This window comes from Colias croceus, chromosome 12, assembly GCF_905220415.1.
Source record: "Colias croceus chromosome 12, ilColCroc2.1".
Taxonomy (NCBI): domain Eukaryota; kingdom Metazoa; phylum Arthropoda; class Insecta; order Lepidoptera; family Pieridae; genus Colias; species Colias croceus.
In genome coordinates this window covers 2,447,465-2,462,901 of record NC_059548.1, presented here as the reverse complement: position 1 = coordinate 2,462,901, position 15,437 = coordinate 2,447,465, and the positions used below count along the sequence as shown (strand labels likewise).

Here is a 15,437-nt window from a genome sequence, read left to right as displayed (position 1 = left end):
GAAATGTATAATTACCATGTGCTAAATGATTGTGGCCTTTGTCCTTATTCAGTATCAGTTCCAAATCATCGTATCAATGTAAACATTTACTTAGACAGAAATCCTCTAGATAATATTTCGGCGGAGCGATGACAGAATGTTTAAAATCGCCCGGTCGTAGGGGCGTTACTCCTCCCTGGCCAATGCACCCGAACTTACGAAAAACAAGTCGAAATGGCGTCTTGCGTCTAATTTGTGTTTAATACCCTGCCTTGTTAGCACCATCAAGATCACCTTTTCTACAAAAACAATGTCATCTGCAGACAAAGTGAATAATAATACTTATGTGTCAGTATTTTAGTTGTCAGATCTCAATCATAATATTTAATAGCTAATATTTTTGTCCATGTATAACTCTGTATAAAATGTTAACATAAATGCAGTCCAAAAATAAATACTGAGATCATAGAGCAGAATAAAATAATTGTTTAGCTACATTCATATCTTACAAGTTAGAAATCATTAAGTTTGCTCATCAGCTCCGGATTTCGTCATTAGTTTACGTAAGCTGCTTATATAACCCGACACCGAGTGCACGGCCGTCGGCTCACTGTCCATAATAAATATCGTTTAAACTAACCTTTATTTTGCTTAAGTGTAATTGAAGCGTTCGTACGCCTTGAAATATAATATGAAGATGAACCAATACGCTACTCAGAAGCCGAGACATTTTAGCTGACTCAGCTGAGAAAAATAAATTCTGAATGAGAAATAACATCCGCTGAGCTTAGTCACAATTGCAGGTAAACATTGAATGTCGGAGTTTCCTTGAGATTATCGAGATGTCGTTATTTACGCTAGCGTGAATATGATCTGATTTCATCCATTATTTTCCTTTACTTTTCTGAGAAATTAAAAAGCACCTATGACTAACATAAAACACTTTTTACACCGAAGAATCCATGAGTAAGGTAAGCAATAAGTTGCGGTATTTCTATATAGTAAATTCTGAGTATGTAATGTATTTCACTATGGTAGTAACTATTGAAAACCTCTGAATATAAATAAATTTACGGGCCGATTGTTATTAAAAAAAATTAAATTTAACGATAATTGTGAAAATACATTTGCTGTAAAATAAGCCTTGCAAGAACCCCACTTACCCCGAACACGCCACTATACTAAAGACCGCCCGTTATGTAGTAGAAATCCAACTCAGTGAAAGTAACTATCATAATATGATCGCAACAAACAGCTGGTTGAGCGCTGAATTTATCATAACAAAGTCGACGCGTTCACTATTCATAATATTTATGTTTGTGTTTACCATGATATCTTATTTCGAGCTATCAATACTCATATGTTCATTACATAATGTGACGGGTAAAGAAAACAACAGAATTAAAAAAAATATTACGTTTATTGCGACAGGGCAATTCGAAGGCACATACCTTGCGGTACGCGCGCTCCGTCAACGTAATATATGTCTATATTCATTTGAGAATCATCCATAAAACTTTTCAACAATCATCATTTGTTTACAAACAAATTCGTCTGTCATTATTTATCACATAAGTGTTAGGCGGCACTAATTAAAGGATCGTACGGTTGCAGAATGGGTAGCTGATTCGTGACTCGGTTCCGTTGTGCGCGTTCTTCGTGTACTTTCAGAAGCACCAGGTCCATGGCAGCGCGAGCATCTTCGAGGGGGGAGTGGCCGGAACTGCTTCGCTGCACGCTACGGCCGAGCAGCTCTTGGGAGAGAGCCCGGAGCGAGCGTCGCAGGGGAAAGCCTCTTGAATGTGGATACAGCGCGCACGTGTCCACCACGGCGCTGTGCAACAACTTCAAAGCTCTTAAATCATTATCCAAAGCATGCCCGATCAAAATAGTATCATTTCCAACAAAACCAAGTATATCGTTTTGCACATCTCGCAGCGTCTTAGTCGCGCGCGCCAAGTCGCGCGGCCTGATGCCTGAGAACCTCGTGTTGTGGTCGACTACGGGAGAGCTAGGTTTCACTAACGATCTGTAAACTAGCCGACCGTCCGCCGCTATAACAGCTATACTGGCCAACTCCAGACCAGCCGTTGTATAGCACATTTCAGTGTCAATTGCGTAAATACCTCCTCGAGGGGATCGGGCACGCACGTATCCTTCCAGAGGGCCGTTCATGCCGGGCCGGGTGCCGCTCCACACGTGAAAGCGCGCCGAGCTGCATCCTTTAGAACCGAACGGCGCGTCACAGCAAGTGTGCCGAGAGTCACTGCTAATACGTCCCCAATGATACACACAACTTTCTTCGACAACGTACTCGCCTTCGCGAGTCATTCTAAACATTTTATCACAACGCACACACAAATGTTCCACTGCATCCGCTTCTTCGTCACTATCGGAGCGAGGGGTCGATCCCCACGAACCCCTGCCACTGTCACTTTGAGACGTGCCGGGGACGAACTCCGGCGCGTTCACGTCGAAGGATGTAAACTGCGGAGGTCGAGGCCGAGGCGGCGGGTTGATGTACACCACGGCCTTGCACGAGTTGGGCTCGATCTCCAGCGGGTAGCCCAGGGCCCACATCCGCTTCGGCGAGAGCAGATGCGGGCGCAGGGCCTCTGCTAGTTCCTCGGCGGAGATCCTCTGCGGCGTCGACGTCGGCGACGAGGACGGGGGGCGGCGTCGATCGCGGGGCTTGCGCCGGCGTGCTGCGGCGCCGGCAGGGTCCACCGCCGCGTTGGGCTCTTGATAAAACCAATCGTGCCAATGAGTACAGAAATGCATGTTTCTTGGTGGGCTTGTATACACATAGAGTCGAGAGAGCGAGCGCGGAGCTGGAATCGGTAAATACGTGCAATCGCGCGCGCGGGCGCTATACTAATGGCGCGGTGGCGGGGCAGCCCACGCTTTATACGTCACGTAGGTAGCGCGTTCGTTAACGGGACATGCCGATCGACCGGCCTATTCTCATTTTTCTAAACAATAATAAAACTACTTTCTGTGGAAATACAACTTGTAGCAATTAACCCTATTGTGACTGCTTTAAAGCCTTAAGACATTTTTTGTATTACTTGCTTTACAAATAATTTTAAACCAAATAGGTATATATTTTTTTTATTTTTCCGGAAAAGCTTATGATTTATTTTGTAATAAAATGTTATATATTGGTTTAAACATTTATTCACAAATTTGACAACCGATTTTAAATACGTTGTGCATTTGCCTTGGCCTAGAACCTTGAAAAATAATATTATTATAAAAAAATTTAAACCACAAATATTAGATTTTTGGCTTATCTCAAGTTAAAAATATTTAATAAATATCCTCATAACCTAACGATCCTTAAATATCGATTCTCCATAAGCATTAATATAATTTGGGCGATAAATAGAGTAGTTAAGGAAATGACGTTTACACGATAGCCTCATTAGTTAATAACTAATTACGAATTCAACTCTTAAACGCAACAAACGATACAAAAATATACCGGAATCAACGCTTTATCTGAAGAAATAACCGCGTGTTATTTTTATGTAGACAGATGTTTTTGTTTACATGTAGGGTTCGTACGATAGTTGAGAAAGGACGGCCAATGCCCTGTTCGGTACATAGGCGAACGTCACATCGCGATAGCTTTCACTACTCCTGAAATTATTTAACGATAGAAAGTTACTTGCAATATATATCATAACTGCGCAAAATGTTGCATCAACAAAGGACTTTATTTGAATTTTAAGACGAGGTCCGGGGCACGTTCGCAGATGCAAACACGTCTCATGTATCGCTGACGTCACAGTTCGCGTGCTCATTGTATGAAAATTAATACTTTCGTTTAACAAAATGTATGAAGGAGTATACTGTATACTGCTTATAGAGATCTCTTTCGACCTATTTTAGCACATTGTATAACGTGTCCTACTTACGCCATAATTAGCCACTACACATCTTGGTTAGCCTCATGTCAGCAATTTCAATGGAGTATGGGCTACTTTTTTGAGTGTATTTATTATTTATAGTTATTTAAAACGTGTTCAAAATACACATGTGGTTATTGTAAAATAAATTATACGTCCTACGTATATTTAAAGATCATAATTCTTATTGCAAGTTTATACTATCAAGATTTGCACAATTTCACTACCATGTTGCATTAATAAAATCACAAAGGAATTTAGCAATCGCATGATAGCCAGGAGTCAAAGTCCTTAAAATAATATAAATTCACAAGATTTATTGATTATATCCACAAACATAACTAAAAAGTGCAAACTCGTTTAAAAGGAACGAAGGCTAGCGAACTTACGTGAACCCGTTTCATAAAGTTCATCGAACGCCTGCCAAGGTTTTCGGTACATTAATCTAAAGCATTTATAGGCCCCACAGCGTCGTCTACTTTTAATAAATTCATCAAAGAATTCCAGACTATATTACATTGAAAAAAATTAAAATAGAATTTACGAGAACTTTGTAAAAACTTCACGCATAATGGGGCACTTTTTGTCCGCAACACAAAAACAGTAGGCCAAATGTTCCGTATTCTGTATGAAGCGTCTTCAAATTTCAAAATGAGTTTTCACACATGTAGGTACATGCGAGTCGCGTGGAGGGCTCTGCTTGTGTGTAACAGTGTACAGTGTAACATTGTTTGTATACACGCGTGTAGGCGCGCCTCGCTGGTCGGCGACACCGGCGATAACCTTCGCATCCATGTCAGAGCATCGCTCAACGGTACTCCGCGTGTCCTACCATTTCTCTACGCGACATACATCTCGTCTCCGATATGATTGCGTGTTATGTACTCACTCTTTGGTAATAAATATAATAAACACGAAATTTAGACGGAAGCTGTTGCGGCGTAAAATTAGTTTAATGATGTAATCAAATCTTAGAGTTTTGTTATAGTACTTAGAATGTTATGTAATGTAATATTAGCTTAAACAAAACTGTTCTAAGCAGAGTATTGTATGTTGAATGTTTTGGAATTGAATATCGCAACAGAGGGATGAATATCATCAATTTTGCTTCCAATTTACAAATGATCACTGATATAGCATCATTCATATCATAACGTGTGAAACACGATTAATCAAAAACTAGTTTCGACTGCTTTATAAATATATCTCTAATGATTAGATTTATGACAAACAAAACACCAAATATCGGTTTGTAATTTTCCTACATTAGTGAACATTAACAATATTTTCAAACATTTGTTAACTGCGTAAAACAAAGTCACTACGAGCATACTATTATGACGTCTCCCTTTGTTCGCATTACTACCTACTTACTTTTGTAAACATGATATTTTTTCTTTAAGTTGTAAACCTTTAATATGAACAATCGCGGTCACTAGGCCACGGCTAATGCTCATCGAATACCGGAACTTATAAATAATCCGCCGCGTCTAGGTGTGTTGTGGACTTGCGAGCCAGATATTTGGTCGACATTTGAATAAAGCCTTTATCATTTAATTGTTATCGATACACGATACACGCGACCGCTGACGTGTCCCTTCGTTACACTAAATACCCCGTTTCGTAATTATTAATAACCTCAAGTCATTTGATTGTCATCGCATTACGTTCTTACAATTCTATCTGCTTGAATAGCTTAATACGACTCAAATCCCTGAGATTTGATGTAGCGTATTCAAAATCTCATATATCAGATTACACAAAGGAATTGACTGTGACATTATAACGCGCGGAAACAAAATTGAGCGATAACGTATCGTTACTGTTTACAAACAAGTTACTTTTCGATCCATTTAATTAGCAATATTTACATAAAAAAAACTAACACACAAACACATTAAAGATTAAGTATGGAAAGCGGACAATAGGTTATGGGGTATTGGGTATTATAATGAGATGACGTCGCTTTCGGTGAAAGTCGCGGTGTCGGATCGGCCATCGCGATTTTCGACCTCAAGTGGGTCAAGGAATACTCGTTGCTACGGCAAATAAGCCCACTCTTTTGACGGTTAACCACGGGCGAGCTGTTTAATCACGTAATCCGTTTTCTATGAAATATTCGCTCATTCCGTTGAAATATCTGAGGTTTCGTAATGCAACCTAAATATTGAATACCGACTAATTGCGATCTTTGAATTCTAATCGCTATTATATTTAACGTCAACAAGCCAAATGAACTTGGACTCGATGGCGTTTAATAAATAAGTGATAAAACAAAACTTTCAAAATATTTACATGTTTGAGTGCGTGCGTAACGAATATCGTCATATTACGCTCAATATAGTTTCATTGCATTGTTTACGCTCCATTCATTAGTTGTAATTTGTCTAAACTTCCAGCTAGTTTAAAGTAGAACAGACGGCTAGTAGACACGTATAAAAAGCAGCTTTTATGAGCAGGTTGTGTGATATTTATGAACATATATTTCAATTATGTTTAATATGTGTGCTACACTGAGCACACATATTAAACTTTCACACATGTCTCAAATATTGCTGCGTAGTATTTGATATCAAATTAATAAAATATTATATAAAACGATACGTCACAGAATCATCATTTTTAAATCAGCAGTAACTGTTTCTATGCAAGTAAAATGCAATACAAATCAACCGAACTTTATAACAATGGATTACTCAAAAAACGCTCCAAAAAGTAACGCAAAAGCGTGGTTCAATGTTGCGACTCTACAATGTCATAGAGCAAGGTCTACTTAATATAGACGCGATACTTAAATCCTGACTAGCCGAACGAAATTATCTTTTAAATATCATTAAGGATAGGTAGCATAGATATGAACAATAAATCTGAGACCTAGACAGAATTTAAATGGGACCAGACGAGAGGCACCAGCATTCAAATTAAAAAAAAAATCGGTTTCTCTAATCGAAAGTTGAGTTGAGTTGAAGTTTGAGTTAGGTAACAAACTCAAAAAACTGTCAAAATGAAGACCTCATCCTCTTAAATCAATTGAAAAATGAATATGTACTTGGAAAATTGAAGTCTGCTCGAAGCTATGTTGTTTTGTGACTCGTCTTTATGGGTTGGACAAATATTTGAGGTGTTAACGGTAGCGACACAGAACAGGTTAGGAACCGGAGTCATGTTTTCGGCCCATGCGCCCGCGCATGCGTGCATGACATGAGACACGGTTACATATTGTATGCATGAATTGAATGCATTATGCCGAGCTTACTTGCTGAATCGTATAAATATTGATGTGTCAATATCTTTCTAGGAATATTATATTTCACGTGGTCATTAGTTCTAAGAAATAAAAATTCAGGACCTAGTAATTACCATCATACAATAATACTATAATATTATATAATTATACCATCATACATCTATTGAGTACCATCATAAAAGTGATTCCTTACACTTCCAAAAACATTGCTCTAGACCGAAAATGTCATCAAAACATCGACTCATGAATCAAAAATTAAATATAAAAGTAATTTTGATAAATTGTAGCATTACCGAATTATTACAAATACTATAATTTTCATATTAACAATGACAAGTTTCAATTAAACAATTGAATGAGTAACTACTCAAATTACAACTATACAATACATTTCATTTAAACGTAGTCATTATAATCGGAATTCGCAACGTTGTAAACAAATAACGTGATTCATTGACATTTTATATCCACGAGTAATTAATTTAAACCATCGCAGTGTATCAGCCCCTTATCAGGGACAGCTGGTAGACGACCAGTCTATTTCCAACCGATGTTCCCATATTGGCCGCTTATCTCAAGCTACTACGCAGTAATATTGTAATACTTTCATATCTGCTTCACTTTGACACAATTAATACACGTGACACTAACGTTTTTCAAACGAGGTGCAGATAATGTATCGGCGCGATTCTTGCACGGGTTCCTATGAATTATTAGCATAGCTATTGTTATTCAGAATACCTATCAATACGATTGACGCAACAGTCATTATTTAGAGAGAATACATAATATTGTTTTCGTGTCTCTAGATAAACATATCAATCAAATGTTTGTATTTGAGCTAAATGTTTTAATTTTATTAGGTTTTTCGAAGGCCACTTAATTCAAAGTGGCCTTCACGAATTACAATAATACAAATATTTTTTTATTTATATTTATTATTTTTCCCAAGAGTTGCTAATTGATTTACGTCACAGCAAACATTGAGTCACTCTACCGATTTTGTATTTTCAGCTACCTTCGATCATATCTTTGTCACCCACTTATAAACAATGATCAAATCATCGAGAATCGTATCGATAAACAAGTTTATTTATTGCATTATTGTCATAGCACGAGTTATGTGACAACCCTACGCTATATGTAATGTGAAGCGCTGACGGTGTGCTTTCGTTCGTGAGAACGTTTTATTCCTTTAAATTATAATATTAGAATAAAAACATATTGTGAAGCATCGTGCTCATAATAACACGTATAATGTAATTTTACTTTTTAATTAAAATCATTTAAGAAATATGATTTTTTTTATTAATTCACTGGAAAGTGAATTTAACTGGCGCAGTCGGTAGGATACTCGGGTCGCCCGCGGGAAGATATCCGAAATGAATATCGGTTCCGAGGCCCCGCGCGGCCGACCGGTTTTTTTAAAAACCCAAGCGAGTATCCAGAACATCAGCAGTATCCAGCCATCGATACAGAAACCATGTCAATGTGAGTTGCACAGAATTATTTTATTGTGTTGCTTTCCTATATTATATTCCTATATTAATTTTAGAATAAACCTTCACGATTTTCCATCCTAGGAAATCCCGGGGTACCGAGGCTGTTAATACCCAACAGTCCTCGAGAAATAGTTTAGTTGATAGTATTAGAAGTATTGATAGTTTTAATATGTCGTTTGACACGGAAGAAATTTTTAAATGCTTAAGGGTGGTCCCAGATTTTTATGGTAACCCCCATTTATTAACAAAATTCATTAAAATATGCGACCAATTAGTTATTATAACCGTACATTATTACTATATAAAATTAGGGTTCAACATTTAAACGAAAAATTGGATAAGGCATCGTCCTTGTTAGAAGCTTTAAAACCAGTGTAAAACGTAGATTGATAAATGGTTTAGGTTCTATACAGAATTAGCGCAATTCCTAGACTCCTTAGACGATAATATTAATGATTTACTTTTAAGCTTTTAGTAATAAGAAATATAGAGGATAGTTTAGCTTTTATGCGTACATCGCGAGCGCACCATGTTATGTTAGGGATAGATATATTAAGTATTATATTAGTTACTTTACGTTCCTTTTACGATTCAGAACAAATTATTAATGTAGATCTCCGCGAATAATTCGCACTGGATCATACTTTAGTAAAAATAGGATAGTAATTATATTAAGATTCCCCATTATAACTCCTCACACTTTAATCGTACAAATCATATCATCATACCTCCCTATCCCTATATAGCAACCAATAAAGATATTTATGTGCACATAGAGGCTGAATGCCCGAAGTTCAATCGAAGAGCAATCGGTTTCTATGTGAAGTCGACCCTAAATCATCATACAAGAAGTTCACCCGACTGTATTGCAAAACTCATCACCACGCAAGAGATATCCAGCGACTGTGAATCCACCTGCCTAACATTAACTAAGCCAGCAATGGAGAAATTGGACGACAGTCACTACATCATTATTTTTCCTCATCTCACAAAGGTTAAATTATCCTGCAAGCGTAAGGAATAGCTTCATCTCCAATGCAGTTTCATAGCAACGTTACCTACAAACTGCTCTCTACGTACTGACGACCTCACTATTACAAATATTAATAATGAAATTAAAGATACACCTACAAAAATTTTAATTGCACCAATCAGTAATATTCCGACGAGAACGCTAAAAAACCTTGGGACTGCACTCCATCTACCATACGACAATACCACTTTACATCTTTAGCTACTGAGCGCAGCGGCCACTTCAATGTTCCTGTGCTATCGTCGCTACAAATCAAAGAAAATGAATATTCAGAAAACACAGAAAACATCAGCCCCAGAAGTTGATCCTGCCGCAACATTTTCACTCAATGTCCTAAAATAGTTGCGGATCTGCGGGGGGAGGAGTTATGTGACAACCCTACGCTATATGTAATGTGAAGCGCTGACGGTGTGCTTTCGTTCGTGAGAACGTTTTATTCCTTTAAATTATAATATTAGAATAAAAACATATTGTGAAGCATCGTGCTCATAATAACACGTATAATGTAATTTTACTTTTTAATTAAAATCATTTAAGAAATATGATTTTTTTTATTAATTCACTGGAAAGTGAATTTAACTCACGTCACAGTGTTATTATAGCGATTCGTGACGACACAATCTGATAGACGTGTATCTCGTAATGGGTGTATATTTAGAAATGATTAAAAATACAAAGGCGGAGTGTGGGGTCGTGTTATTGGATTGTCCGAGGCGCGGCGGTTTTCCCGAAGCACAGGCGAAGTGCCAATATTTAGATGAAGCGACATTTGCACACATGTGCACACTTCACCGGCGGGAACATATGAACAAATATACGGAACAGTTTCTGCTCAATTACAAATATAATAGCGTATAAAAAATTCAGTAACTACAAAGCATTGACTACTCTAAATGCAACACAACTAAACAATAAGTTGCAGTGACAAAAGATTTAATCTAATAAAGATATCGAGAAAAATGACTAATTAAAACACAATACATGGATTACATGTGATACACATATTTCAACATACAAGCGAACAAATGTTTGCAATGAATTTCATCATTGCACAAAGGGACAAGGTTTTGCGCATTGATTTCACATATTTCATATAAAAAACGTATATCCCTATGTTTTCGCAACCTATAAACAAAACATACATTTAATAATGTATTTATAATATGATTCTCATACATCGTAAATTTTGTAGTGTTCATTTTGTTTATTGGTTGATACTGAAAATATTTTTCGCTTTATTTGAAATACGTTACGTTACGAGTAATTGATTTTCTTTAAAAATATATATAAAGGCAAGCATACCCAATCAGTTCTATAAATCGTTAAGCATCTCTAACTTTTTTGAATTTTACAGATTACTGGACAGGAATAACCCCAAAAATACACTTATGAGTCGTGATTAGTTACTAGCTAAGTATTTTTTGGTTTAAAAAACATTGAAATAGTGCAATGATAATTGATAACACACGTTGAGTTAAACCACTCGGCGGTCATCGACCTTGTTAGGTTATGACGGTATCGTGTATGTAAATTGATTTGTGCTTATTTACGGAACAGTTCAATACCACCACGCCCATTTATTTTTGTTGGTTTTGTTTATGATGCATTTAAGGGTAATGGAGTGAATTACTGTTTCTAAATGGGTATGTATTATGATGATTCAAAGCAGTTCAAATTCAAGTCTTTTAGAATAACCAGCTGTTCCCCGCGGTTTCACCCGCATTGCTCCGCTCCTGTTCGTCTTAGCGTGATGATATATAGCCTTTAGCCTTCCTCGATAAATGGGCTATCTAACACCGGAAGAATTTTTCAAATCGGACCAGTAGTTCCCGAGATTAGTGCGTTCAAACAAACAAACAAACTGTTCAGCTTTATAAAATTAGTATAGATAAAAAGTTTGAATTCACTTTCGATCGCTAGACCGTGACTCATTTCAGTCCAAAATCATTCATTCGATAAAATAATAGATTTTTTTGGAAATATAAGTTGAAATGATTTTGTCATTGGTTGAATTATTTTTGAAGTCATGCTAAAAATATAAGTAGGCTTATCGCAAGTTACCTGGATTTGTTTTTCGTATTGCTAATTTTATTTTTAAAACGATAAGATATATTTGCTTCTATAAATAGTTGCATGTTATTCGGGTATCAGATGATGGATTATTTATGTACTTACAACATTATATAAAAATGTTTATTTATTTTAATACCAGTGTATTGTAAGATTTAGCGAATTTATTATCTGATTGGGCTATTATCGATTTGATTTTTTTTTCTATATAGCACTGGATTGAAAATTTACCATTCTGCTCGAAACTGATTAGGTAATATTTATTAATTTCCTAATGACCTCAATTTTTCATACTTTATTAATGTTTCAATGAGAATATTTACCTACCCTACATAATACATTGTTACGTAGAACGTGTCCGAGTAAAATTAATTCAAATTCAAATTACAATTACAAAATCGATGATTAAAGAGAACACGTTACACGACATAATTACCGTGTATTCCAAAATCACGATGACTGTATTAAAATTCGCACAACACCAGACGATGTTGCGTGATACTATTTTCCCTGTATCTATAAGCACGTCACACGATGTTCTACTATAGTAAGGAAACTCCATCAAGAAATCCAAATGCGTTGCGTCAGATAGGAACGTCAGAGGTATTCCGTTTATCATAATATTATCCTTTTACGCAATTTACTAATCTATATATTAATCACTAACTGACCCGGCAAACGTTTGCCTTACTCTTATCATTTAGAGGAATGAAAAAGATATGTTGACCGATTCGCAAGCCAATACGCATACAAAATTTCATTAGAATCGATCGAGCTATTTCGGAGGACTACACACTACACTACATGTGATGCGAGAAAATATTTTTTTAAGAATTATACGAATCGTTGAACTCTTAAATAATATTTTTTATTTTAGTTAACCAAAGACGTAAATACCCAAGATGACAGTTACGGTTAGTGTATGTCCTAATAGCCTTATATTGAATAGCCCTACAATTGTATAAGACATAAGATGCCCATATTGTATCGCAAACCGCTGTGAATGTTCCTTATATTTTTGGGCCTCCATATCTACTCTATTGCAATCCCGAGATAGGAATATTGGCCGTATCATAATAGCTTTAACGGGCCTATTCCCTTTCCCCAAAGGACAACGGAATGTGAAACTATTTATGGACCAACCAACCCTAGGAGATATACGATTGTATAATGCAACCACGTAATATCTATTTATATTAATTCTCGCATACACGCTCAACACAATTACCGTACAACTGTTATACAAATCACAAGATTACAACCGCCATTATTGCCCAACAAAAATTTTCTAAACGGAAAGATCGGTTTCGGCGTGTGTACGAATATTGGCCAATCATTCATTGATACAACAAGGTCGTCCAATTGTTTGCAATTTACTCGCATTGCTCTGTCAAACGAGTGCGAAATAGGCCTTTTGCTGATTGAATCACATCACCGTAACCGGACCACTCTAGTTCATAATGAGCCGAAACCAATGACCAAAACTGTCTCTCAAACAAAACAGTTATAACCCGCCTAAATATAATGTCCTGTCCAACTTTTTAAACGTTGCCCAAACTCTGATACTAGTCCCTTCTTTTCCTTTACCCACGCAAATTGTCTAGATAATACAAATATTAAGACACAGGTGTATACAAAAACAGGTGCACTTTCTATTACCTAACTTATGAGTTATGAAGCAATAGGACGGAAATTCGACATGGTCGTGGATATCGGAGTTATAATCTATGTGCTTTCAGAACCATGAGGGTTCTACCTATCTAGATTCCCAGAAACTTTTGATCCTACGCAATATGACAAGAAACTCATATAATGAAATTATGGGAAAGAAGATCGAGGAGAAAATAAAATATTAACAGAAATTACCTACTAGTAACTACAGCATCAGTCATTTTAATGTTGCTATTAATCAAATCCTTGCAACTGCGTTTTTTGTCAATTGATGTTTGATACTCCTGTATCAAACCTACTCGAAAAATATTGGATAAAATTACGTATTGATTTTCATATCTATCACTAATAATAACTCGAAATAAATACCAAATATCACGCCCTCAAATAAACGACTAGAATCATATGACCGATAGAAATAAACAGAACAGAAAACAAACAAAAAAGATAAATATTAGATTTAGGTCAGACAATAGTACGAATTACAATGTTTATAACTGTGTCATCACTCATTACGGTTATTTTTTGATTAGGGTTGTCAAAAAATCTTTAAAAAGCATTAATTAATTCAGAAATTAACTACTTAATTCAAAAATCCTATGTTCATTTAACAACAAAACGTACAAATATTTTCAAATTTTTCTAATTTTTTTTTCGAAATTCTTCCTACATAACACCTCCAAATTTAACACAAAATTACTAAAAAATATTACAGAATATAGTGTAGCAACCCTACACTGTCCGGATGTAACGGTACCTGTTTCATTTATACGTTTTATCTGCGGTTATAATTTAATTAAGCGACTGTGTCACTGATAGCCGTTTAGATTATTTATTTAGCCGATCTAGTTTGTTTATCAACAACACTTTACGATCTTATAAGTCCGAAATGAGGCCTGTTTATAAACTCACTGATAATGACTTTGAATATAACCTACAAAATATGAAATGCCTATTATTAATCAATTTTAGGTAATCTGTGTCACAATAACTTAATAAATGTTATCAGATTGCATGGACATATCGCAAACACTAATTTATTTTTATTAGTTTTCAGTATTTGTGGTATTACATTATATTACATACAACTTATTACGGGTTAAACGGAATGCTAGACTTCAAGATAGACTACACAATTAAAGACATAAATAAACTTTCCTTGCCTAGAACATAATTCGTCAAGAAGCGATTTGAGCTTTGCGTTTTTACTATATCTATAAAACAATAATGTCTTTAAATAATTTATTATTTCCTACAAACATCTTCAAGGACCACTATCAAATAGCAGAATAATCAGCTAAAACTAACATCTATATGAATTAAAATCACCTGCTTATTAATTTTTAATGCACGAAACATATTAAAAAAACACTGTTTGTTTGGGAAACTATTCTCGCATCAGATATAATTTGACATTGAATATAGATTTCTACATAATTATAAGTTATCTCGGATAGATACAAATTTTTAATTTATGTAAGTAATATTTATGAATGACCGGCTTCCACTCTAGACTACACTATGTCTGTCATATCTATACATAATATAATATAATAAATCTGTAGAAGGGTCAATTCTGTACATTGAAAATATTGAAAAAATAAATAGCAGGGGGTGTTACTGGATCGATACCAAACCCAAATATGCGATTAAAAAAATTTTTGTCTGTCTGACTGTCTGTCTGTATGTGAAGGCATCAAAAGTGAAAACTAGCGGTTCGATTTCGATGAAACTTGGTACAATTATACCTTATTATCCTGGGCATAAAATAGGATACTTTTTATCCCGGAAAAATACGTAGAAAAAAAATAAATCTTATTTTTTCGTAATATTTCCGCGCGGACGGAGTCGCGGGCGGAAGCTAGTATAAAAAATAAGATAGTATGTACATATTCGTTTGGTATATTTATTAATCATCTTTTATTTTCTTTATAAATAAGATGCAGCAGCCCTAAACCCTTATCATGTACTCCTTATAAAACACTATTAAATATCCAATTTACAGTTCTAGACCCTAACCTACC

General features: G+C 35.8%; 1 protein-coding gene across 2 annotated transcripts in view; it reads right to left on the bottom strand.

Moving 5' to 3' along the window:
* Positions 1-15,437, bottom strand: part of LOC123696515 (transducin beta-like protein 2) — an 83,558-nt gene that overhangs the window by 43,418 nt on the left and 24,703 nt on the right. The window contains exon 3 of one of the 2 annotated variants that reach the window (XM_045642771.1): positions 1,381-2,720. The exons of the other annotated variant lie outside the window; for it this stretch is intronic. Coding sequence (XP_045498727.1) covers positions 1,558-2,720 — 1,163 coding nt within the window. The 3' untranslated portion in view covers positions 1,381-1,557. Of the gene's footprint in view, positions 1-1,380; positions 2,721-15,437 lie in introns of those variants that run through there. 2 annotated transcript variants of the gene reach the window in all.